This window comes from Zootoca vivipara, chromosome 7, assembly GCF_965207765.1.
Source record: "Zootoca vivipara chromosome 7, rZooViv2.hap1.1, whole genome shotgun sequence".
Classification (NCBI taxonomy): Eukaryota; Metazoa; Chordata; class Lepidosauria; order Squamata; family Lacertidae; genus Zootoca; species Zootoca vivipara.
The window spans coordinates 2360971-2386745 of record NC_142590.1 but is presented as its reverse complement, the minus strand read 5'-3'; the positions used below and the strand labels follow the sequence as shown (position 1 = coordinate 2386745).

General features: G+C 42.7%; 1 protein-coding gene across 3 annotated transcripts in view; it reads left to right on the top strand.

Moving 5' to 3' along the window:
• Positions 1-25775, top strand: part of SMG7 (SMG7 nonsense mediated mRNA decay factor) — a 57187-nt gene that overhangs the window by 18245 nt on the left and 13167 nt on the right. Inside the window, exons 5-18 of one of the 3 annotated variants that reach the window (XM_088673614.1) lie at positions 444-615; positions 1072-1143; positions 1864-2014; positions 4597-4732; positions 6445-6607; positions 7241-7397; positions 9950-10020; positions 12714-12774; positions 14447-14566; positions 15846-16089; positions 20163-20307; positions 21142-21548; positions 22471-22845; positions 24554-24703. In XM_088673614.1, coding sequence (XP_088529740.1) covers positions 444-615; positions 1072-1143; positions 1864-2014; positions 4597-4732; positions 6445-6607; positions 7241-7397; positions 9950-10020; positions 12714-12774; positions 14447-14566; positions 15846-16089; positions 20163-20307; positions 21142-21548; positions 22471-22845; positions 24554-24703 — 2424 coding nt within the window. Of the gene's footprint in view, positions 1-443; positions 616-1071; positions 1144-1863; positions 2015-4596; positions 4733-6444; positions 6608-7240; positions 7398-9949; positions 10021-12713; positions 12775-14446; positions 14567-15845; positions 16282-20162; positions 20308-21141; positions 21549-22470; positions 22846-24553; positions 24704-25775 lie in introns of all 3 variants that reach the window. The other 2 variants (XM_035121414.3, XM_035121415.3) reach the window with 2 other exon arrangements.

Genomic DNA, 25775 nt, shown 5'->3' with positions numbered 1-25775 from the left:
AGCACTTGCCTTTTGTTCTTACATGCATGTATTCCATTTTGCTTTTGCAGTATTTCTTTCATAGAAACATTAGGTACCTTGTTTGAGATTGTCTCCTCATAACTGCTTGTAGCTCTTCAAGGTCTGCCTCAGCCCTGCAGAGAGTCATTTAACTGGAAATGCCATGAATTGAACCGGACCTTCTGCATTCAAAGCATGTGTTTAGCCACTAATGTAAGGCCTTTCCCCTAATATTAGCTGAGGAGAGGTGAAATGAGTTCAGAATGATACAACATGATCTCTGTGTCCTTTAGATTTTCATGAACTTTTAAAACTTATATAGAAGTGAAGGAAATGAAGGTGGGGTTAAGCATAACATTCAAAGTTGACCAATACCTTCAGGCTTTTCTATCTGGTTGCTAGTTTTGCTATAACTATTAAAATTGATTTGTTTCTAACTTTAGCTACTGCAGGAGCTGTGCACAGTGTTTAATGTAGATTTGCCCTGTCGTGTGAAGTCCTCCCAACTGGGAATTATCAGCAATAAACAGACGCACACCAGCGCCATTGTGAAGCCACAATCTAGCTCCTGCTCATATATATGCCAGCACTGCCTTGTCCACCTTGGAGACATTGGTGAGTACCATGAGCATGGACAGTAGAATCTGCAGAAGGAAGGTATACATGAGCTGTGCAGTGACAGTGAAAAATACTTAGAGTTTATGTCAAGTATTAATAGCAATATGTAATTGTAAGGAGAGAATAGGAGCACCTGTCAGGCTGGAGTAAACCAAGGCTCCTAGTCCAGCACTCTGATCATAATAGCAGGCAGCCAGATGCCTCTTGGTTCTCACAAGTAGAGCAAAATGGTGATGGTCCTTTCTGTTTGACTCTAACATGGAGTTTCTGTTTAGCAAGAAGAATGGAGTGGTTGGAGTGCCATTTGTCTTCAGATTATTTACTGTCTTTTTAAAATTCAATCTATGTAGAATAATTGTCCAGAAAACCTATTTATTTTAGAAACAGTGGGGTGTAGGACATTGATTAGTAGTGTACAATGTTCTGTTTCAGCAATTCTTCTTGATTTTTCAGCTCGCTACAGAAATCAGACCAGCCAGGCTGAGTCCTACTACAGACATGCAGCTCAGCTTGTCCCATCCAATGGTGAGTTTATGGAATGCAGTCTGTGTGGGTGAGTTTGCCAATCAGTTGTTTCCAGCGTAATCCCACTGGTTCTGTGGAGCTTAGTTTCCATCTTCATACTCTACTTTGACACTGAACTCCATGGAAGAAGGATGTCCATATACCACATTAATTCCATGGGATTGGCAATACATAATAGAGCTAAAATGTTCATACCTCATATCAACTGGATATTTATTTCATTATCATTCATTCAATTTTTCTCTGTGTTTAATCCAGAGGGATCTCCATAGTGGCTTTCATTAAATAGTTAATTGTATTTTATTATCTATTAAAACCACCTACATATTTCCTCCCTCTTCTGTAAAGCTCTGCCATTCCATTGCTTCCAAACATGTCCAGTCCCCTGCTCAGGGACTTGCTTTCTGTTCCTCCACCCCCTAAGTGAACCCTTTCTTGAATCAGAAAAAAACACCTTGCATTGCAGCTGGAGATGTGTCACATGGCACAACCTGCTAACTACATGTCCCTTTGCTTCAGTAAGTTATAACAGGAATGTTAGCTTTGAAGCAATCCTCATTACTACATTAGGACTGACCTGCTTATTATTGACCGTGGTCAAAAACTGTTACTCCAATAGTAGCTGCTGCCTAGAATATGGTAAGATAACTGGGTTGTACTTACATAGTGAGTCCTTTACTTTATCAGAAACTTTTCTTCCCTTTTTAAAAAAAACTTTAGGTCAGCCTTACAATCAGCTGGCTATTTTAGCATCCTCCAAAGGAGATCACCTGACCACAATTTTCTACTACTGCAGAAGCATTGCTGTGAAGTTCCCTTTCCCAGCTGCCTCTACTAACCTACAAAAAGCACTTTCTAAAGCACTGGAAAGGTGAGGCTAATATTTTCTAGGTAGTGAGATATCATTTATAAGCTTCAGGCTATTGCTACAATATAAATCTTTTCTCCAAGATGCTGCAATACTTATATATGTGTCTTTTATAAGTAGTTCTCAAAGAACATCAAGTTACAAGTAAGTAATTTCATTTCCTTTGTGCCTCCTACAGGTTAATAGTAGCAACAAAACATTCATTCTGCCCCTGTGATTGTAAATTTGATATGACAGTGCCATTTAATTTTCACACAATTTAGTTACACACAGGGCAAGGTTTTGATATGTGAGTATACTTACATTTTTGCCTAATGGGCTACAGGTATTTGCCTGAACACACAGTGGTTAAAAATAGAGGTGCAGGAGTGCATACAAGCTGTCTGTCCCCCCAGACTCCTCTCAGACTTGTCTGAGTTCTATATCATGTGACTGAAACCACCTTGGCTGTGTTGAAAGCTGTCCCCTGGTTCTGGACTTCTCAACAGCTTTTGATACCACCACCATAGACCTTTGGCTCCCTAAAAAAAAAAGCTCAGCCACTTTGTTTGATCACTGCCAGTTTTTTTTATAGTGGGACATGTCTGATCTATATGAAGCTACAGGGAGTTTGGGCTGGGTGCTCACCAGTACTGTACACAGATGACACCCAGCTCTACCCCTCGTTTAAATCGGAACCAGTGAAGGTGATGAACATCCTGTGTGAGTGTCGAGGTGGTTGGGGGATGGATGGTAGTTAACAGATTGAGGTTGAATCCCAACAAGACAGAAGTACTATTTCCGGGGGACAGGTGTGAAGGACTCCCTGGTCCTGAATGGGGGTCACTGTGTCCTTGAAGGACCAGGTCCATAGCCTGGGGGTCATTTTGGACTTTTAGCTGTCTTTGGATTTCCAGGTTAATTTTATGTCTAGGGTGGCTGTCTACCAGCTCCATCTGGTACGCCAGCTGAGACCCTGCTTGCCTGTGCTTTGTCTCTCCAGAGTGGTATATGCTCTGGTTATCTCCTGCTTGGACAACTGCAGGGCACTCTGTGTGGGGCTACCTTTGAAGGTGACTCAGAAACTACAACTAATCCAGAATGCAGCAGCTGGACTGGTGACTGGCAGCTTGCTTTTCACTTTCCTAACTCCATTGCTGAAGCCACTTCTCTATTTTATTCTGCAGCAACCACTTTCTCCCCCATGTCCATCCTTCCTCCCACTCCCATAGTGACTTCCTACATCTTTCTCCCACCACACAATGCAACCACTAAGCACCATTTACACCTTCCACCAAGTTATAAAGCCACCACCCCATCCTGTTCTTCATGCCCCTGCTTTCATCTTTAGCCCCATGCCCATTCCCCCTACTCATTCCTTTCAAGCCCCCTTTGTACCCCTTTCTCACATTTTTCCTCCACACAAGTCTCCATTGCACAGAGATCATCCCATTTTTTCTTCTCCCTCATATTATGCAGCCCCCCCATTGTGTGTTTGTGTGTGTGTGTGTGTGTGTGTGTGTGTGCCTGCGCGCGCGCACACACACACACACACACCACAATCACTTTCACCCTCTTCTTCGTATTTCCTCCTCCCTGTCCCTGGCAACCCCATTTCCATACCTCTTCCTCTTCCCTACTGTGCAGCCTCCTTCACGCATGCGCACGCTACTGGTGTATGCCACTGTATTCTTAAGATTAATAGAATATTAGCTTGTTCATTTAGAGAAGGTTAAGTTCAGCTGATGTTGGCATTCATCTTGAGGGACAATGGAGTGCACTTCCAGGGGTGAAGTGCACCATCCAGGGGTGGATGGGCATATCCTCACAGCTCCTTCATGCCCCTCCCATATTCTCAGGGTCTTGCTTTATCCAAACCTCTGCTTCCATTTTAAAACCTGCCTTATCTTTTGCTTCCCCTCCACTACCCTGACTTCATGCAAATCCAGGATTGTGATGTAACACTCCAAATCCTCCAAAGGGGATGGCACAATGACAGCTTTATATTTTTATGTCTATAGGAAGATTGGTTAATGGACAAACTTGTCTATATGAACATATTTAGTTAATATATTTCCACCTACTTATTTGCATTTCCAAGTGGTGTACATAAAATTAATCCACAGAAAATGGAACAAACAACAACAATTTTATTATTTATACCCTGTCCATCTGGCTGGGTTTCCCCAGTCACACTGGGCAGCTTACAGTAAACCAAATACTACCTTAAAATGCCTGCTGGAGTGGTTAATTCTCAACAGTGAAGTGTTTTCTGCTGGATGGAGGCAACTTTTATTACTACTGCTTCTGGATTGTTGTCTGGAGAACACAACATGCCCTCAGGTTACACAAAGTGGCTGTCTGTGGTCTACACAAATGATAGAATTCTTTTAATTTGAGAGTTTCTAAATGTTAATGGTACTGCTTTTTATCTTCAGTGCAGTTGTTTTGGGAAAAACTATCAATCACAGCTACAGCCTCTCCTGTTTCAAAGACGCCAACTTTCTTAAAAGAAGGTGCTAGTCAGCAGTATGCATTTGCTTTTGTGCCAGGGTTAGCTTTACAAAGACTAAAATACGTGTGTGTTTTTATCTCCTTAATTGCAGTCGTGATGAGGTGAAGACTCAATGGGGAGTGTCTGATTTCATTAAGGCATTTATAAAATTCCATGGCCATGTGTATCTGAGTAAGAACTTGGAGAAATTGAACCCTCTTCGTGAGAAATTAGAGGAGCAGTTCAAGGTTGGTTTCACAAGATGTTCCCTGCTTTTCATGCTGAATCATAGAACTATACAGTTGGAAGGAACCATGAGGGTCATCAAGCCCAGCCCCCTGCAATGCATGAATCTTTTGCCCAAGGTGGTGCTTGAACCCACAACTCAGAGATTAAGAGTCTCATGTGTGGACTGGTACTTTGTTCCCTTGCTCTGAAGGAACATAGGTGATCCTTTTATTTATCGCCCACCCCTAGCTTAAAAACCTGGTAAGGATGCATTGATCCATGTTGTTCTGTGACTGAAATAAAATTAAAAAGGGCTTGAACCATGAGCCTTGTGGAGTGTCCCATTTATGGACTCTGCCAAGGGACATCTATCAGTAGTAAGAAATCATAAGTGAAAGACTAATTCTTTCTTGTATTTTTTTCCTCCCATTGGCTGATTGAACTGAAATTGTACTCCTCCTGATTTTGGGTCTGGCCTACTGGCATAGCTGCCAAGTTATCCCCTTTTTTAAGGGATTTTCCCTTATGCTGAATAGGCTTCCTCGCGAGAAAAGGGAAAACTTGGCAGCTATGCCTACTGGTTCTTCTTAGTTTTTTATCAGTGTTAAAAGTGCTTAGGATTCTGTTTTGTTGTGGTAGTGCAAGTTGCCTTGAATACAGGTTTCTTGTAGAAAGACTATTATTAAACTTCAATAACAATAATTATAAATATCAAGCACACAAGCCCAAAGGAAAAAATGCTTTTGTATTCAAAATTGAAGTGCATGCAGGTCACATATTGAGACTTTGTGCTAAGGTTTATGATGGTTTCCCCTATGCAGCTTGGAAGGCGAGTGATCGAATAGGATAATAATAAAAAAAGCCATTTCCACATGTTGAATTCATGGACTTAGTGCATTAATGCAGCAGCAGTGCTTTGTCCAGCCTGGGCTAGATACTAGGAGAAGCATTGCAATTCCACCGTACCTGCACACAGGAGAACCGTCTGCATAAGTGTGACAATTACAGCAGTGATTATTCCAGCTGGAATTTGAAGTCCTAGCCAGAAAGTGCACTGTGGCAATTAGTCTGGCTTGCTATCTCATGCATGCACCTCTGTTCTCCAGACCCCAGGCAAAGCTGTTAAATATGGAGCAAAGAGTTGAGCTAGATGAGCCAGACATCCCCACATGTCCAGACTAGGGACAGTATATCTTTGGCCCTTAGGTGTTGTTGGACTCCTATCAGCCAGCATGACGAGTAGTCATGAATCGTCCAGGAGTAGCCAGTGTGGTGCTGGAGTGATAAAGGTTCCCCCCCATCCCTAGTATCATCTGTCAGCAGAAAGTGGATTGCCCCTTTCTCCATAAGTGTGAAACATCAGAAACTAGCAACATGCCCATTGTTGCAACTGTTAAGGGTGTGAGTGGAAGGAAGATTCATACACTGCAAGGAATTAGGGAGCCGGGGAATAAAATAATTCCCTGTGCTGCTCAGATATATATTGCATCCCTCTGTGTTGATCCCTGTCTGAAGGCCACCCAGAGGTAGGCACCAGGCAGCAGGTTTTGCCCTTTTTGCACAATGCTCCTCCCATAAAAGCATGTGGCAGCCATGCACTTCTGTGAGAAAAAGCAAAGAGGTACATCAAAAGACACCCTTAGGGCCAGTGTCCTTACTCTCCAGCAGTCAAGCCTGTTCCTATATGCATTGTCCCATGCTGAGGTGTATGTTCTTCCTTTTTTTGTTACAGAGGCTGCTGTTCCAAAAAACCTTTAATTCTCAGCAGTTAGTCCACATTACCGTCATCAACCTGTTTCAGTTGCATCACTTACGAGACTTTAGCAATGAGACTGAGCAGCACAGTTACAGTCAGGATGAACAGCTCTGCTGGACACAGATTCTGGCTCTATTCAGTAAGTACTAAAGCTGACAGATCTTGATAGATCCTGTTGTGCTACAAGGCTTTAAGGTTGATTGCTTCATAGTAAAGTCTGCTGGAAACTAGATATGAGATTCTAGGTTAGTTCACTTGTTGACTACTAGTCAATTTCTCTTGAGCCACACGAGGAGGAGGAGGAGGAGATGCTGCGCTTGCAACATAACTGTCCAGCCAGGTGATTCAAATACAGTAGTTATTGTTTCACGGGACAGAATGGGAAATAGTAAATTAGAAGCATCCTGTTGCTCCTAGTGAACCAAAAACAAACCAGTAACCCTTCCCGCCTTTTACCTGTATGGTGTACTTGGTAAAAAGTCAATTGAAACCACATTGTATAGTATTAACTAGTGATTGAAAAGACTGTAACCCACAAAATGCTATATGTCTGAAACATTTCTGCAGTCACCGTTGCCTTCTGTTGATGAGGACCTTAATTTTTTTGCTATCTACTGCCTGCATATTGTCTTTTTAAAGTGTTTTTCACAAGGGAACCTAATCCAACTCTGCCCCTTGAGAACTGGGGTTGGATAAAGCAGCAAAGTGAGGTAGCATACCCAAATGTATAATGCTTGCTGATCATCATGAGAGCATATATCTTTTCTTCCAGTGTCTTTTCTTGGAATCCTGTGCAAGTGTCCTCTCCGGAATGATTACCAGGAAGAGTCTTGGGGTTCTTATCCCCTTCCTGCACTTAAAGTCTCAATGGACTGGCTGAAACTTAGACCCAGCGTATTTCAGGAAGCTGTGGTTGATGAAAGACAATAGTGAGTCTTGTGTTTTCATGGGTGTTTTTCTCCCCTATTTGTCATTGGGATGAAATGGTGTACCAATGAAGAATTTGTGATAGAAGTTGGACATTTGAATAGGTGCTAGTACAGCAAAGTGGCATAAGTTTTGAACAGGAAGTCCCTGGTACAACATGAACATTCTCTGGTGGTCCTAGGCAAGCCACCATATTTTATTTGCAACCCTGTATCTGCAATATTTGCAAAACATTTCAGGGTGGTGGTAAGGATTACTGAGACAATGAATGCACAGGTTTATAGTAGAAACTTGTGCTAACTGGGCCTATAACAGAAGTTGTCAGTAAGGGTGGGGATCACTGCAACCTTCAATTCTGTGTAAACTAACTGCTCCCTGAATCTTGCTTGCTTTTCAGAAGCATCCCCACCCATGGTCTCCAGCTTCATACCCATTTGCTAGCAATGTGTTTTGGACCCAGCAGCACAGAGTTGTTCCAGCAGGATAAATAACCCAGTCAGTTCCAGAAGCAGGATACAGTGGTACCTCAGGCTAAGAACTTTATTCATTAAGAATGGAGGTCCATTCTTAACCTGAAACTGTTCTTAACCTGAGGTACCACTTTAGCTAATACCTCTCTCCTAAAATATGTTATTTATTCTAGGTAGCCACTACAGTGATTACTTTTGCCTGAGTGATACTGTGAGTTTGACCTAGGCTGGGAAAGTAGTTTTCTAAAGTGTTTTCCTCAGTCATAATTTCCAGCCACCAGTGTGGCACTTGCTCTCCCTAAATGGAGATGGTGGCTATTATATGTGTGCAGTAGTAGTTGTTTGGCTTATGTGCCACCTTCGTTCCATGATGGAATTCAGTTTTGTTTAAATAGTGTTTCCCAGCAATCTCCCATCCTGGTGCTAAGCAGACCTGCTTAGCTTCAGCAGGTTGGGACATTGTTATGCCTTCATTTAAAATGTTTATTGCTTATTCTCTGGCAGGTATAGAATTGGATTTGTGCAGAAACATAATCCCGAAGCTGTAGCATTTTAGATTGTATGATGGGTGATAAGACAGGCATGGCCCTTGCTTTCCACATTCTGACTGACGCTTAATGCCCGTTTAAACACTACTTAAAGGCAATTTCTGTCAAACTTTTGATTATTTTCTTTTCAAGTGCCCCCTGAACTGTTGAAGACTATCAGTCCTTCTCTGGAAATGACCTCCCCAATTTTGCCACATGCAAAATTTGGATGCTACTGTGGATCCAGTTGTAATATTTTAATGTCATTGAAGGAAGCAATGGGATTGACGCCTCCTCCCAGTCCTCTGCTCCTAGCCCATCCCTTCCTTCATCTACCACTAAAAACAGCAGAGTTTCATACATTAATTAACCTTAAATCTCTGACTTTTCTGAGAACAACTGTTTTAGAATTTCCCATGTGTGCACACAAAGTATTGGAAGCCCTCCTTCACTGCCATTTCCACTAGTGCCCACATATAGCGTGGAGAATTCTGGAAGGTCTTATCATTCAGCTTCACTCTTCATCCCGCTCTGAGGGTGCAGTATGCTTTGTAAACATGAGGTCCGGGATATGCTTTCCAAAGTTAGAGATAAAATAACAAGATTAAAAGATACAACCACAAACTTAGCCATTCCAAATCAGCATTATAAAGCAATGACCAAACTAAAACAATCAAGAGTTTTAAAAGCTTAGGAAAGTAAATGCTTGATGTCAAAATACCATCAACATAGGTGCCAGGGCTACATAGTTAAAATATTTAAGTGTATACCTTAAAATGTAGAATGTGAATGCAGTGCATGTTTGTAGATACATGCATCATACAGTTGTCGGGGAGCTATGGCAAGCAGAGATATGTGTCTGCATAATTTGTGACATGACTAACTATGCATTACCACTCATATTCTTAAATGAAACAAGAATAAACTCGATTTTGTTGATGCTGTCCACATCTTGCTTCCAACAGGATCTTCACTAAACCTGGCTTTTGAAACAGCTTTCAGTACTATCTGACTGTAACTTGCAAGTAAACAAGGCTATAAACCTTCCAAAGTCAAATTGATATTCTACAAAAGAGAGTCACAAAGCCTTCCCATTACAAGATGCTATATTATGTACGGCCATGAGGTCTGGCAGCAATTGCATTTCATCCAGCCCTGTAAAACAGCAATTGTTCCACTTGACGCCTGCATGTAACAATCTTTGGTTGTTTTTCTTCAAGGGTTCCATGTGGTTGCCAGTGTTTGGGCATTCCATAAAAATTCTACTAGTGTGCGAATGTTTAGGGCAAATAGTGAGCTGGCACAATCCAGAAAAGGAAATTGCAAAGTCTGTTCTTAATAAGAGGAGATGTAATATGTAACAACAAGGGCACTGTGGGTATTGCAGATAAAATATGGATTTTGAGAAGACCTGATAGACCTGATAGATAGTGGAGGTAGCAGAGACTGTTCAGGCACAGAAGGAAGTGTATCAAAGTACCAAGGAAGGAGTAGGAGAGCTGTGAAAGCAACCAATAGCATATTACACAAATTTAAAATGCTCTTCTTGCCTTGCAGTATTTGGCCTTGGCTGATTTCCCTGCTAAATAGTTTTCAGCCTCATGAGGAAGACATCTCCTGCCCTAATGGTAAGGATATTCCTTTCTCAAGTGGTCCATGGAAGATGAATAAAGAATGGGGTTGGGGAATATGGCACTAATCCCTGCACTAATGCACTGTTGATTTGTGAAATTAGGCAGAGACAAAACTACTTGCCTCATTATACCTTCATTTTGAAAAGCACCTGCTGCTCCCAGTGACTTAACAACACTCCTTGGAAATACATTTGAATTGTTGAGATGTTATTCTTGTTCCTCGCTGCTGCTAGATCCAACTGGCAGTGGCAGCTCCTTTGCCTTTGTCGGGTAATGCTCTAGCATGGTAATGTCATGGGCAGTTGTCAACAAAATCACATGGGTTGCCACAACCAATCAGTTTAAGGCTGCTGGATCAGGCCAATGACTGGCATCCTGTTTTCACAGTGGCCAACAGAATGCCAGTGGAGAAACGGAGAAACCCGCAAGCAGGAATCGAGCACAAGAGTATTCTGCCATCCTCTGGTTTACATCAACTGGTATTCAGATTTAAATTACTGTGTTGGTAAATAAGACCAAGAACGGTCTCCCTAGGGAGGCTGTGAACTCCCTTTCCTTGGAGGTTTTTAAGCAGAGGTTGGATGGCCATCTGTCATGGATGCTGTAGCTGAGATTCCTACATTGCGGGGGTTGGAAATAGATGATCCTTGGGGCACCTTCCAACTCTACATTTATTTGATTCTTTCTTATTTGTCCATAGCCTGATGAGTGCAGCCTGATGTACATTGCTTAGACAACTATGGTTGATCAGTGTGCAAATAGTTGAAATAAATGTTGAAATAAATGTTGAAATAATTATCAGCTTGTGGTAATGCAGAGGTAGGTTTATTCACTGGTAGCACTGGTGCTATAGAATCTGTATTGACATTCTACAGTCTTTTGAAGTTGCACCTGTTTACACACACAATTTTATTTTTTAAAAAAATGTTTATTAAGTTTTCATTTTTATTTCTCAAAATAAACATTTTACATACTGTTAGATATCCAGCAACTTTCCTTCTCCTTCCATGGTTCATTCAGTTTTATCTTTCATTCTTGCATATTTTACTATAACCATTTTAATCAGTTCTCCACTTTTACATTACTCAGAATTAATTACACTGTTGATTTTATCGTAATGCTGTCAGTGTTTTCAGCTGTATACAATTACTTTCCATGTACTCAATAAATGTTTTCTACCCTTTAAATATATGTTCTTCTTGCTCTCTTATTCTGTATGTTAAACCTGCAAGCTCTGCATATTCTAGCATCTTAAGTTGCCAGTCATCTTTGCCTGGAACTGCCCTCACTTTCCATTTTTGGGCTAACAAAACCTGAGCCGTAGTTGTTGCATACATAAATAAAATTTTCTTACACCTAGGAACTTCTGCCTAAATTATTCCCAACAAAAAAGACTCTGGTCTTTTGGGGGAAATTGTTTTAAACATTTTTTTTTCAATTCATTGTAAATCATTTCCCAATATTCTTTTACCTTTTTACATGTCCACCACATATGAAAAAAGTTTCCCTCCGTTTCTTTACATTTACAACACATACCTGATTCAACTTTGTACATCTTATCCAACCTTCTCAGAGTTCAAAACCACCTGAATCATTTCCATATAATTCTCTTTCAGTGAATAACATGCAGTAAATTTCAAATTATTTTTCTACAATTTCTCCCAGAGGTTTAAGTCTCTATATTGTGTTCTATATCTACTGCCCAATGTGCCATTGAAGCTTTGACTACCTCGTCTTTTGTTTCCCACTCTAATGAAAAGTTGTACATTTTAGATAATGGTTTATTCTCTTTCTGTAATAATTGTTTTTCAGATTGTTAGCTTTGGTTCAGGAATCCATTTTTAAAAATCTAACTTAAACATATCATGTACCCTGTTTCCCCTATATTAAGATGTAGTCATAAAATAAGCCATAGCAGGATTTTTAAGCATTGAAGGAATATAAGCCATACCCCAAAAATAAGACATAGTGATAGCGCGCAGCAGCAATGCCGGCTGCGGCAGGAGGAGGGGAAAAAAATAAGACATCCCCTGAAAATAAGCCATATTGTGTTTTTTTGAGGAAAAATAATTAGAAGACGGTGCCTTATTTTCGGAGAAACACGGTATCTGGTGGTACTATAACCAATCAGTAACGTGGCTCCTTAACTCCTCTATATGTCGCCCATTGTCTATCCATATTAGTTCCTTTGCTTCAATGGGAGATAATCATAAAGATGTTTCTTTCCAAAAAATTTTGTACTTCTCCCAAACTCTATATAAGTTCTTCCTAATAGTGTGTTTTGTAAAACTCTTACAGATTTTAGCTTTCTAAAATATCTGCATTTTCCAATAAGATCCATTCATTTAGTCAACACAGACATTCTGCCTCATAATACAATTGTAGGTCTGGCAGGGCAAAGCCTCCTCTTTCTTTTAATCTATCAAGATTTTATGTTTAATTCAAGGCTTCCCCCCCCCCTGCCAGATAAATTTAGAGATATCTTTTTTTCCATTCTTTAGAATCAATTCAGATTGTAAGTAAGTTAAGTTGTACGCCGGCTCCCTCGGCCAATAACATGAGATGAGTGCTGCAACCCCAGAGTCAGTCATGCCTGGACCTAATGGTCAGGGCTCCCTTTACCCTAGACCTGGTGAGGAATGCAGTCCTGTATAGTTATTCTTCTTTTTTCTCTGATTGTTCACTAGCCACCCCTCTCCCAGAGGAGTTTGAGCTGCAGGGATTCTTAGCTTTGAGACCCTCTTTCAGGTGAGTCACTGCTGGAGGTTGCAACTTTTTGTTTATGACGGCTTACATTGATGGTCTTGCTGTTTGGAAGCAAATGTGAGAAAAGGAGGAGAATCTGGGCAGTATGATTCCATTTGTCATAGAAAGATACCTCTCTTCCAACCCAATAGAGACTTTGGTTTGGCAATGCAGTTGCCCACAATCACTTCAATAGCTGCAGGTCTCCCCTGCATGAGTGAGTTTTTTTGGGGGGTGGGGAGGGAGGCTCGGTTAATTTCATTGTACACAGGTTGTACATTGACAATAAAGGTATTATTATTATTATTATCATTAGTCTAGGAGAGTCACTATAATAGCTTGAGATATCTAAGTGTGCATTTAAATGCATGCATGACAGTTTCTTATTTTGGAATATATCTTAGGAAAAATTCCAAAATCCTGTCTCATGCAGTTTCATGTTTTTATATTCATTGTTAGCATGGAGAAGACATGGAGGACAGAAACAAGATTGAGACACTGGGACCTTGATGTGACAAGAGTCTGAAAGTTAACTGAAAAGTGGCCTTTGGGGCAAATCTGGCCCTCTCTGTTGCCAGCTCAAATGTCGGGCGCTTTCAGACACCCCTTTGCCCTCAGAGTTTTCTGAGGGCAGGTTAGAAGCAAATATTGGGATCATGCACTCTCCCTTGCTCCTGTCATAATAGGAGAAAGTACCAAGTGAACTTGGGGTGATTTCTATTCTGTTGTGCAGGACCAGGAATAGTCTGTGTTCAAATAAACACAAGATCTCTCTAGTTAATTGAGGGATAAGAAATACAAGGACCCAAAGTCCACTCCTGATCTGCCCTTGTGTAGAACCCTCCCCCCCCGGGGGGGGGTGTGACATCTGGCCAGGCCTTTCTACTGCAGTGCTAAGCTTACCCACCTTTTTAAGGGAAGTGAATTGTTTTGTCCTTTACAAAAGACAGATTTCACAGTCCCCTACCCCAACAGACTTGCAATCTTAAAAGAAGAGACCAAGGTTTTATATACAGTGGTACCTCGGTTTATGAACACAATTGGTTCCGGAAGTCTGTTCATAAACTGAAGCGTTCATAAACTGAAGTGAACTTTCCCATTGAAAGTAATGGAAAGTGGATTAATCCGTTCCAGACGGTCCGCGGAGTAACCGTTCATAAACTGAAGCGAACTTTTCCATTGAAAGTAATGGAAAGTGGATTAATCCGTTCCAGATGGGTCCGCGAAGTACTTAAACTGAAGCATTCATAAACTGAAACATGGGTGTAATTGGTTCCGGAAGTCTGTTCATAAACTGAAGCGTTCATAAACTGAAGCGAACTTTCCCATTAAAAGTAATGGAAAGTGAATTAATCCGTTCCAGATGGGTCCGCGGCGTTCATAAACCGAAAATTCATAAACCGAGGTGTTCATAAACCGAGGTTCCACTGTATACTGTAGCTGGAGATTTTGCCCTCTGCTGTGAAACATAGAAACATATTGTGTTGATATTTATCTGTGAAACACTGTCACAAACTACCTTTAAATAGCATTCTAACCTTCTCAGGTTGGTATATGGACTGAAAAGAAATCTATCAGAAGTCTCGTTTAAGCTCCACCAACTTAGTTTGGTCTCCTTGTGCCTGCCTTTCCATTTCAATCCGACTTTCTATTCTTTGTTTATGGCAACAACTAGGAACTTGGATTTTTCAAAAGGCCATCAAGGGATTTCAGGAGACAAAGAAGGGCAGCACCGGCGAATACGGCAACAGCGCCTGATCTTCACAGGCAAATGGATTGCTGACAACCAGCCAAGGTATCTGCACAGCTGCTGGCATCACCCCTCACTCTTCTGAGCATCATATTCTTCTCTGCTGCTGCTTGTTGCTATTGACACGAGTTGAACATTATTGGAGCTTAAATGAAGATGTGCGGTCTGACACTATTTTTAACACAGTTTAAGGAATGTATGGCAACATGGTAGTTACTAAAAACCTACTGTACATAATTTTAAACACATCAATTTTTAAAGGTGTGGGCAGCTTGTTTGGCACTTAAGACAGTGCTAGAAATCTACATTGAGTCAGTAGGGCAGAACTTAAGTTATATGTTTTAATTTGAAGTCAGAAATGTAATTTGCATAACTTTCATGCACACAGAAGTGGCAGACCTGGATTAATGGTGCTGAATCAGATTGTTACTCCATCTAGCTTGGGGCTGATTGGTCAGAGAATCATAGGCTAGGTCCTCTCTGATCTAGGCTAGTTTCATTGTTGACTTTTTGCTATACATTTTAGATGCTTTTTCTCCAAGGTTTTGTGCTCTGTATTAAGTTTTTTAAACTTGATTTAACCTCACTCATCTTTTCTCTATTTTCTGGAGGGTTAGGAAAATTAAGTTTGGGGGTGGGGTAGGAACAGTGACACAGTCTTGAGCATTAGAATTGGATGAGATTCCTTGAGTCTTCATCAATCCCCAAAGCACTCCTGGCCACACAAACTAGTCTGCAAAATTATTGTCTCCCCCAGTCCCTAAATTTTTATTATCCTGTTGCATTTGGAAGGGCCTGGGAACCACATTGATGTATTGTCATGATGGGCGTCTTCCTGTTAGTTGTCGCAGAGCAGGCCAACAATGTTAGCAGTAACAGTGTGAGGAGTGGCTTCATTGCTCTGCTGCAAGTTTGAAAACTGAATTGAAGTGGTATAGTACAGTTTTCCTAATCACAAATGTTGGAACTCAACCTACATTTGAACTTGAGGTGGTAACCTGAAGGATTCAGCCAATATGCCACCACCTCTCTCTAGTCAAAGGAGCCTCCTTGTATCAGTAGACCAAAGTGCTGCTCCCTGGCTGCTTTTAAAGCTTCCTTCTTAGGCTAACTCAGTGACTAAGAGTACAAACTGCTTTCACCTTGCTCACCTCTGCCTCTGTGTCACCTCAATTCACAGAAACTGTGTCTGACATCAGAAAGCTTGTATGCTTGCTTTCTATTTAAGTTCTATTTAATTTTGTGCATGGGTTGGTTGGTTTGTACCTGAAGATTTAATCACTAATTAAATCCCTAATTAATTCATTTTGTCTTTCTGTTAAAGGCTGATCCAATGTGAAATTGAGATTGGGAAACTTCTGTTTTTGACAGAGATCCCAGAATTGCTGCTTGATGACTATAGTGAATTGAAACAGAGTCACATTCTGCAGGAAGCAGCAGAGCCACAGTTTGCAGACGGGAGCCCAGGACTTAAGTCAGTGCTGTCAACAGGTCGAAACCTGAGCAGCAGCTGTGATGCAGGAGATAAGCCAATGGTGACATTCAAAGAGAACATTAAACCCCGAGAGGTAAACAGGGAGCAAGGCCGAAACTATCTGACTAAGGAAGTGGGTAGGGAAAGAAGGGATTATAGTAAAGGAATAACAGTCAATAAAAATGATGGGAAGAAGGACAACAACAACAACAAGAGGAAGAACGAGATCAAGAAATGTGGCATGGAAAAGATGCAGGAAGCAGGGAAGCAGAATGTAGCAGTGCAGGTGAGACTTTGTGCATGGTATCATCCCAGTGAAATTTGTCATGTGGCTATTTGAATTAGTTGGTCATGCAAATCTGTGCAGGCCTCTTCATGCTATAGCAAGATCGATGACCTTTATTTGGAGACTAAACAAGGTGATTCACGTGTTGCACTCTCAGTGAGGATGTATGGAAAGGTCCCTGAGCCATTATTTGGTTACCACAATTTCAGACAGCCGGACCCCCTTCCACCCTTCTACCTTGCTCTTCACTTCTGCCAAGGAAATAATTGCTGCCCACTTACCCTTAAAACCTCACATATTGACAGAAGGGACAAAGGAAGTACCTGTTTTGGTTCTTTCTTTGGTTGGCTGATCTTGTTTCCTTTGGGAGGGGGAGCTAGTGAGTGGACTGCAGCTCTTTCCTTAACAGTGAGTCTCTTCTACTGTGACTGTCTGTACTGGCAGTAGATGCTACAGGCACAGAGAGGCTTCTGCAAGTGTGGTCCCTCATTAGGAGGGTAATTTGTGAATTGTACTATATTACAGTGGGATTTTATTTTATTCTTACTTTAACCATTGCCAACTTCTTTCATCATTCAGCATCACTGTTGACATTCTTTAGCATTCATTGATTGATAAGGCTGATAGACACGAATTCTTTGGGTATTTCTTTGGTATATTCTTCTCCTCCCCACATCAACAAAAGAATAACTTTCATCAGTTTTCCATTTTAGTCCTCTATGATGCATTGTTAATGCTGAAACATTTACTGTACGGTAGCTATTGAAGAGTTAGTCTTCAACTGCCCTCTTAGTTTCCTTTTTTTTTTTACCATTTTAACAGTAAATTGCTTCAGCGCCAGTTATATTTGTTTGTATCTTTTCATATTAACTTCCATATTTAAACAGGATTAGGTTAAGACAGTTCTTTCCATGTCCTAGAGAAGGACAAGAGGTAGAAACTTGCCTAGTTTCATTCTCCCTGGTTTTTTTAAATGACTTGGTTATTCAAAGGAAAACATATAGGAATTAAGGTGGCTTGTAAATGGTCTCTTGCCTGTTCACGTGAAGACTTCGTGAACTGGAAGACAATTCCTCTTTTTTTCTTTCCTTATTGTGTACAATAAATTTGTGAAATAAAAGAATGGTTAACAGGCAAATAAAAAATACTGTGGGCTAGTAAATTTGGGGAATTACTTGTCAGGCTGAAACTAGAACCTCTTAAATGTATTTTGAGGAGATTTGTCCTTTCATCTCTTGTGTCAAATGCTGGCCTGTGGCACAGTCCCTTTCAAGTGATTTTTTCCTTGCACCCAGAAAAAATGGTACTGACTCACCTGCTCCGTCAAACATTTCTACAAGAAGAAGGGAAACTCAGGTGGGTTTCTGGGTGCACAGGGAGTAGCACCCCTTGAAAGGACTGTGTCATAGGCCAACATTTGAGGCAAAAGGTGAAAGGACCACAATCAAAGTATTGTCATAAAAGGATCATTGCAACATACCTATGTCCTCAAGGAAATAATATTCTTAGCAAGGTACAGGACATGTAATGCAGGGAGATGTAAGCTTAGCATTAATCTTAAACCATTTAACAATCCTTTGGTATCCGAGTATTTTATTTAATCTCTAGCTAAGAACCCTGATGATTCCTCCTTAATCTTCAAATTCTCCTGTTCAGCCACTTGATTCTGCTGTTTGTTTGCTAAGTGGCTTATAAAAAAGTAACATTAAGGACTTTCCGTCAGTCTCGGTATAATAGATCTGTCACTTTTGAGCCTGCAGCTGATGGTGAAAGAAATGGAGTTTGTATTAATACAAGGCAGTGAGGACCAGACACTAACTTCATTCTATGGCCTGTGCCATTTGTAGAGGCTGTGTTCAGTACAGAAGCAGGATCATGCTCAACCCCAGAACCCACCTGTCCTGTGGGTGGGCCCAACAGGCTTCCTTGTCTTAGATCAGCCTTTCTCAAACTTGAGTCCCCAGATGATGTTGGGCTACAACTTCCATCACCCTTGACTACTAGTCCTGCTAGCTAGGTATGATGGGAGTTGTAGTCCAACAACATCTGGGGACCCACGTTTGATAAAGTCTATATTAGATGTAACATTTATAGGTAAAGGACCCTTGGATGGTTAAGTCCAGTCGAATTTGACTATGGGGTGCAGCGCTCATCTCCGCTTTCAGGCTGAGGGAGCCAGTGTTTGTCTGCAGGCAGCTTTCTGGACATCATGTGGCAACCATGACTAAACCACTCTGGCGCATGGAACACCATGACACATGCCAAAGCACACGGAAATGCCATTTACCTTCCCACTGCAGTGGTACCTATGTATCTACTCACATTGGTATGCTTTCAAACTGCTAGGTTGGCAGGAGCTGGGCCAAAGCAACAGGAACTCACCCTGTCGCACAGACTCAAATTGCAACCTGCAAGCTCAAGAGGTTATGTGGTTTAGACCACAGCACCACCCGTGTCCCTATTGTAACATTTATATGGAGCTTGCAGGCATAAAATCCCAACGTGCATAATGTACAAAAAATTGTACCTAGCATGTAAACATCTGGCATGCCTAGCAGATGGGGCAGATGAGTGGAATTCCCCCCTTAAGGTCAGCACCTCTACAGACCCACAGTATTGTATAAACAACTGTTCTTCAACTGGTGAGTTGAGACCCGCTAGTGGGTCGCGGCCTGATCCAAGGTGGTTCACAACAGGCACTCTACTATCATGCAAATATATGGTTAAAAAAAAAAGAAATGGGTCCCCAAATGCATCTTTCAGTTAAAAGTGAGTCCTAGGTCTGAAAAGGTTGGGGAATACCTAAACAAGCCTGATAGAAGCTGGGAATAACATACAATCCTGCTTACATTCCTTGCAGAGACATGTTGTTTCTAGTTAGCGATTTGTTACACTTCAATGGAAGTACAGTAAAAAAGGGGGGGAAATCCAGTGGTTGGATGAATGTTGAAAAACCTTTTCTTAAAAAAAATCTTGTAAATTATTGGCTCTCACTACATTTTAAAACTTCTCTTCATGCACATTCACTGGTGGTATATTATTTTATATGGCCTCTGGCATGCTGAAACTGCTACAAAATACTCCTTGTCATTTGTTTTGGTGTACAGAAACAGTTAGCACTAATTCTCTAATAAAATATATATTTCAGTGAGAAATGTCCCTATTGTGTTCGGTGGAGCTTACTCCCAAGTAAGTGAGTGTAGGGTTGCAATCTAAAGTGATCTTTTAAAAATCCTTCTTGCATAATAGATTTATATGTAAAATGCACACTACACACAGGTCAATTTGTGCCAGAGCAGGAAAGTAGAGGTGTTTTAGCTATCTTTTGAAAGCTGAGCTTATCTCCTGTTTCTCAGACAAATGGGCTGGAGTTTACGTTCATGGAATCCCAGACTATCTGCCAGTAGGGAGTGGAGGTGAGTTTTGTCCTCCTAGTTTCACATGCTCTGGAGCCGTGAGCAAAACTACTGGGACAAATTCTTCCCCTACCCTGTTCCCCTTCCTAAGATTGGAAGGAAGCCTGGGGTTTGTTTTGACATTCTGTTTCTGAGGCCCTCCTAGTGCCTTGGGAGTGCAGATCTGAAGGAAGGTCCTAGTCCTCTGCATCTCCACTGTGGAGAGAAGGGCCAGGGCTGGATTCCCAGCATTGCCTTGCAACCCTAGCTCTAAGCTGGAGAGGGGAGGGGATTGGCCTGGACCTCATACTGAGTTTTGAAGGCGGCCACAAATTTTGGCTTGACTATGAGGGAAACCCAGCAATTTTGGGTCCCTTCTGTATAGCAAAGGGGGAACTAGAATTACTTGAAAAGAATCAATGCATCATAATCATGCTAAGAAGGTGTGGACAGGTAACATTGATGCTTAAATGGCTTCCCTTCTAGGTAAAATCCCAGACTGAGTTGAGGAAGACTCCCGTGTCTGAAGCCAGGAAAACACCAGTCACTCAGTCTCCCAACCAGGCCAGCAACTCCCAGTTCATACCCATCCATCACCCAGGAGCTTTCCCTCCTCTTCCTAGCCGGCCAGGTAAAAGCCATGTGCTCTGGATTAAAATCATATCTATCTTTGTTTAAAACTCATGATGTTGTGGGCTGATGCCTTCCACCTATCTTTTTCTATGTAGGAAAATAAAACTGAAAAGGGTTTCTTTGTAAAAATGCTCTGACTTCCTTTAACTGGAACATAAGTGGGTGGGGGCATTACTATATTGCATGATCTTTACCCAAGTGCATAGTAACGAGCTCTCTGCAATGTCTGAATAACAGCACATGTGTGTTTTCTGCCACAGGTGCACAGAGTGGAAAGCCCCCTCACACATAATTTTCTCAATGTGCATACCTATGGTGGAAAAGACAATTCTGCTGTCACAAAAAGCTTACCTTTTTGTCACAGATATTAATCTTGGTGTTTGAAAAAGTAATGTGCAGAACAGGCAGCCCATAATGTGACGAAGTGTCTGCTTTGTGTGTAGTATACAGCTGTGAAGATGAAAGCCATTCCTGCGGGTCTGAGAGGGTGTGGCACCCCACTCCATCCTGGAATCCTCCCCCAAAAGGGGTTGGAACTGGAGCTGAAGGCTTGCTTGTATACATACCCCCACACACTCCCAATACTCTTACTGCAGAGATGAATGGCTTAATAAATGGCTGAATCAGATGCTGATTTTGAATGTGGGATCTCCTTAAATCTGGAAAGAGTGGGACCAGGGAGGAGCCAAAGGCCCATTCACAGGGGACAATCCTGGAAGAGGAGACAGGAAGTAACATTTGAAGAGCCCCCTAAACATTCCATGCGTGAAAAAGTAGTTTCCTTTTTTAAAAAAATGTCTGTTTGTTTGTCTCTTTCTTTTCTTCTTCCCAGGCTTCCCACCTCCCGCCTATGTTATCCCCCCTCCTGTGGCTTTCCCTATGGGCTCAGGATATACTTTCCCAGGTGGCGTTTCTGTCCCAGGAACCTTTCTTCAGCCTGCAGCTCATTCACCTGCAGGAAACCAGGTGCAAGCTGGGAAACAATCCCACATTCCTTACAGCCAGCAGCGGCCCTCTGGACCAGGCCCAATGAACCAGGGACCTCAGGCACCCTCCCCTTCTCAGCAGTCCCTTGCATCCTTACCAGCTCAGGCAACAGCACAGTCTGCAAGCCAGTTGCAGGTCCAGGCTCTGGCCCAGCAGCAGCAGCAACAGCAACAGCAGCAACAACAACAGTCCCCTACAAAAGCTGTTCAGGCCTTAGGGAAGAGTTCTCCACACCACTCTGGATTCCAGCAGGTGAGCTTTAAGGAGAAGAAAGTACTAGAGAGACCCAATCTGGGCTGGATTGCATCTGTAGGTGCAAATGCAGGATCTTTGCTCAAATAAGAGTGGCTCTGATGGAAAGGTGCAAGTAAAAGTATTTACTCACTTATATTATTTATCTAGCATTATGCCCCTTGCATCTGGGAGGAAATTTTGGTAGGTACAGCCCTTCAAACCTCAGAACTTTCACATTGCCAAGTGCCTGCATGAAATCGTTTCCCTTTAATAACAGGTGAAGCCTCATGTTGGAAGTTTCACCTTTTTTGTAGGTTCTGAAACATTTCCTTGGATTTTCTCTGGATCACAAGGTCTCAGAACTTTGCTCTCAAAATGAAATCCATAAACTTTGCAGCTCAGTGGCACAGAATATGGAGCCTTGCTCAAGTACATTGCACATGATTGGGTGGTGGCACGTTGTGCTCTCAGGTGGTGCACAGAGTGTGTAGCATGCCTTTTTGGACAGTGAAGAATCAATACAGTGGTACCTCTGGTTAAGAACTTAATTCGTTCTGGAGGTCTGTTCTTAACCTGAGGTACCACTTTAGCTAATGGGGCCTCCCGCTGCTGCCGTGGTGTGATTTCTGTTCTCATCCTGAAGCAAAGTTCTTAACCCCAGGTACTATTTCTGGGTTAGCGGAGTCTGTAACCTGAAGCGTCTGTAACCCGAGGTACCACTGTAGTATTTTTCTGTGCAATGTTGCTTGCGGACTCTACTTCATCAAGTCAAGGGGTTCAACTCCAAAGCAGAGAAGCAAAATTTCAGGCTGTTTTTGGCAGAAAGAGAATATGCAGCTTGCCACGGTTGGTCTCTTGGCAGCTAGAAACCTAAATTAGTCAGATGCTCTCCAGTTTTGCATAATGAATTGTGCTGAACACAGAGGCCCTTGTTCTTCAGTATTCCCAGGCAGACTCCTCCAAGCAGCTCTGGAATCCTCCTCAGGTCCAAGGCCCGTTGGGGAAGATCATGCCTGTGAAGCAGCCCTACTATCTTCAGGGCCAAGACCCCCTAAAACTGTTTGAACAGTCCATGCAGCCTCCCCTCCTGCAACAGCAGCAGCCTCTGGAGAAGAAGATGAAGCCTTTCCCCATGGAGCCATATAACCAGAATCCCTCAGAGGTTAAGGGGCCAGAATTTTACTGGGACTCCTATGGCATGGCTGATAACCGCATCATGATGGCACAGCAGCAAGCTAACATGGACCGCAGAGGGAAACGTCAGCCAGGAGTCTTCCGCCCAGAGCAGGATCCAGTGCCTAGGATGGGTTTTGAGGTAAATGTGTGAATTGATGATCTTCAGGAAAGGAGAGTGGTTCTCCCTTGAGTGATAGATGTCTCCAAGTGGGTTTAGCTCCTCCTGTCACTCAAAGGCAAGAAACACTGTAACTTCAGAGGAAGTTGCTTTCAATGCAGCAGTATGCGGTGATTCACAGGATTACCAATTAGTAGAAACAGATTAGTCTGGGTTTTTGATTCTGTGTGTGTGTGTGTGTGTGTGTGTGTGTGTGTGTGTGTGTGTGTTTTAAAAAAACCTAAATACATTCTAAAAGCACTTTTAAAAAATCAACTAACTTGGTTTTGCATCATTTTTAAGATAACACTGACAAACCAAAACAACCTACTCAACTTTCCAGGCTATCTACACCCCCCACACACACACACACAAGGGATGGTGCGTGGGGCAGGAGCTGTGCTATCTAGGTAGTGGACAGCTGGTCGTGGCTGCAAAGGCTCCTTCCTCCCCCATCAAGAGTGCAGCTTCAACTATCCTCTTCCCAGCCGTCAAGATCAAGGGCATATAATGTACACATGCTTTTATATTGTGAGGTACAAAATAAGAACCACAATATATCTTAAGATGCTGCTGAAACGGTAATATCAAATAAGCAATGTAAAGCTCATAATCTCCCACACCCCCAGTCCATGTGTGTCTGCCACTAAGATGGAGCCCCGGGGAAGTCATCTTGGCAAGGGATGTGCACTTGAATATTATCTTGGGAAAAGCTGTAAAGCTCCAGTTTGAGCATGGATTTCTGCCAGAACTTTACAAATCAACACAATATGTTGAGGCTTTTCAAAGTTTATCACAGTGAACCTGCATGATTTGAATTGTTAGGTATCACATAACTAGAGAAAAGCAAATATAGTAATTCCCTCTGGCAGTGCTGGCTCTTGGGACAGTCTGGGAGGAAGGAGATTGAAGAAGAAACACAAGGCTGGGGAAGCCACAAGTGTTACTTAAGGTGGCAAAGTAGATGCTGCCAGAACACTTTACGAGGCCATCACAGAGCCCCGTGGCTGTCTTCAAGAAGGTGGCCCAAACAATAGCATTTTATATGCCTGGGTATTTAATTCTGTAATTGTAGGTTAGTCTCACCATCCTTCAGTGTGGATCTCATGCCACATTTGAGGCATTTGGCAAGGAGCAATGTTGAGCAATGGGTGGTTCATGGAGAAAACTTGCTTGTGTAATAATAATTTTTAAAGCCCAGATTCTATGCTGTAGATGATGAAACCTGCTTGTAGTTCATCCGGCTCTGATCCATGAGCACATGATCAGGAACCATACAGGCACATTTTGGTTCTAACTACAGTTAACGAAGCTACTAGGATAGTGGAACATTGAAGAACAAAATGCATTCGCTTTCCACATATTTATTGTTGCAGTGGTGGAGATCACATTCTTCCAAAGAAGATCCCAGTAATTTTTGCTGGATGCAGAGCTGCTCCTAAAACACACACACGCAGTCTTACTTGTTTGACTCAATTTTTGTCTTTCTCCCCTTGATTTTCTTATGCCCCTGCTTTTCTCTCTTTAAGCTGCTTTTGCATGCTGGCATACCTTTCCTTGCATTCCCTTTCTCTGCTTTGCGTTCCTGCTGGGCTCCCTTCTATTCCTGTAGACTCCTTGCCTATCTGCTGCTAGTCTTGCTTTCGCTTCTTTCCTTGCTGCATCTCACTGTGCTCCTTTCTGTCATTAGGACCCCAAGAGCTCCCCTCTGCTTCCTCCGGACCTGTTAAAGAGTCTGGCTGCCTTGGAGGAGGAGGAAGAGCTGGTTTTCTCTAATCCTCCTGATCTTTACCCAGCTCTGCTGGGTCCTCTCACCTCTCTTCCTGGACGAAGCCTCTTTGTATGTATTTTACTTAATTCTGCTGCTTCTCATTCTAATTTTGGCATATCTTTTTTATTTATATTCCTTTTCCCTGAAATGTCAGTAGGACACATGAAATCCATGTCCCTTCCTGAAATAGTGGTTAAGGGGAAATTTAAATAAGCAGAGCTCATATGCTCAGGATCATAGCTGCAATACTTTTACCAATCCTAGGATTGCTATTTTCTTACCCAGCAACTGAGACCTTAAAAGCTCTGGAAGAGGGCCTCTTAGTAAACTTCTCCCTTGTGGTACTTCTTGTTTGGAATTACCTTGACTTTCCAGGCCTACTCCACCGTGAGGGAGCAGGAGAAGCTGTTCCAGTTGACTTAGCTCCTGTTCCAGAGCTCTTAAGCAGGTACAGTCTCAGAATCAGAAAGCGGCAACTCTAGATCAGCGTTTCTCAACCGGTGTTCCGCGGCACACTACTGTGCCGCGAGACGCTGGCTGGTGTGCCGCGACGAGAAGGGCGATTTGCATTGTCACGTCGCTGACCCGCCGGAAAGGAAGCCGGCCGGGTCACGACGCGAGGCGAGCGCCCGCGTCGTGACCCCGCCAGCTTCCTTTCCAGCGGGTTAGTGTTGTATATTGGCGGCCGCCAGGCACGTGACAATGCAAACCGCCCTTCTCGTCGCCGCACGTCGCGGCAAAATTTAGAGTCGGCATCCAGCCGGAGTCCAGAGAGGGCGCCATCGCCTGGGGAGGAGGAGGCAGGCGGGGAAGGCTGTGCAGGGCTTCCCTTCGCCGGGCGAGAGCGGCGGCGGCTGCCTGGGGTGGCTGGGAGGGAGGCGGCGGCAGCTGCGCGCCCGTGTCTGCCCGCCTGGGGTCTGTGCGTGCCGTCTGACGTGTCCCCGCTCGCTCCGCAGGCTCTGCGCCTGGTGGGTCCGCCTGGCTACCGCGCAGCAGTTCTTCAGTGGCATGCTTTACGTCTCCCCTCCAAACTAAACTAAATATAGGGCGGCACAGAGTTGGTGTGCCGCGGGATTTTTTTTCATAGAACAAGTGTGCCGTGGCCCAAAAAAGGTTGAGAAACACTGCTCTAGATGACCCA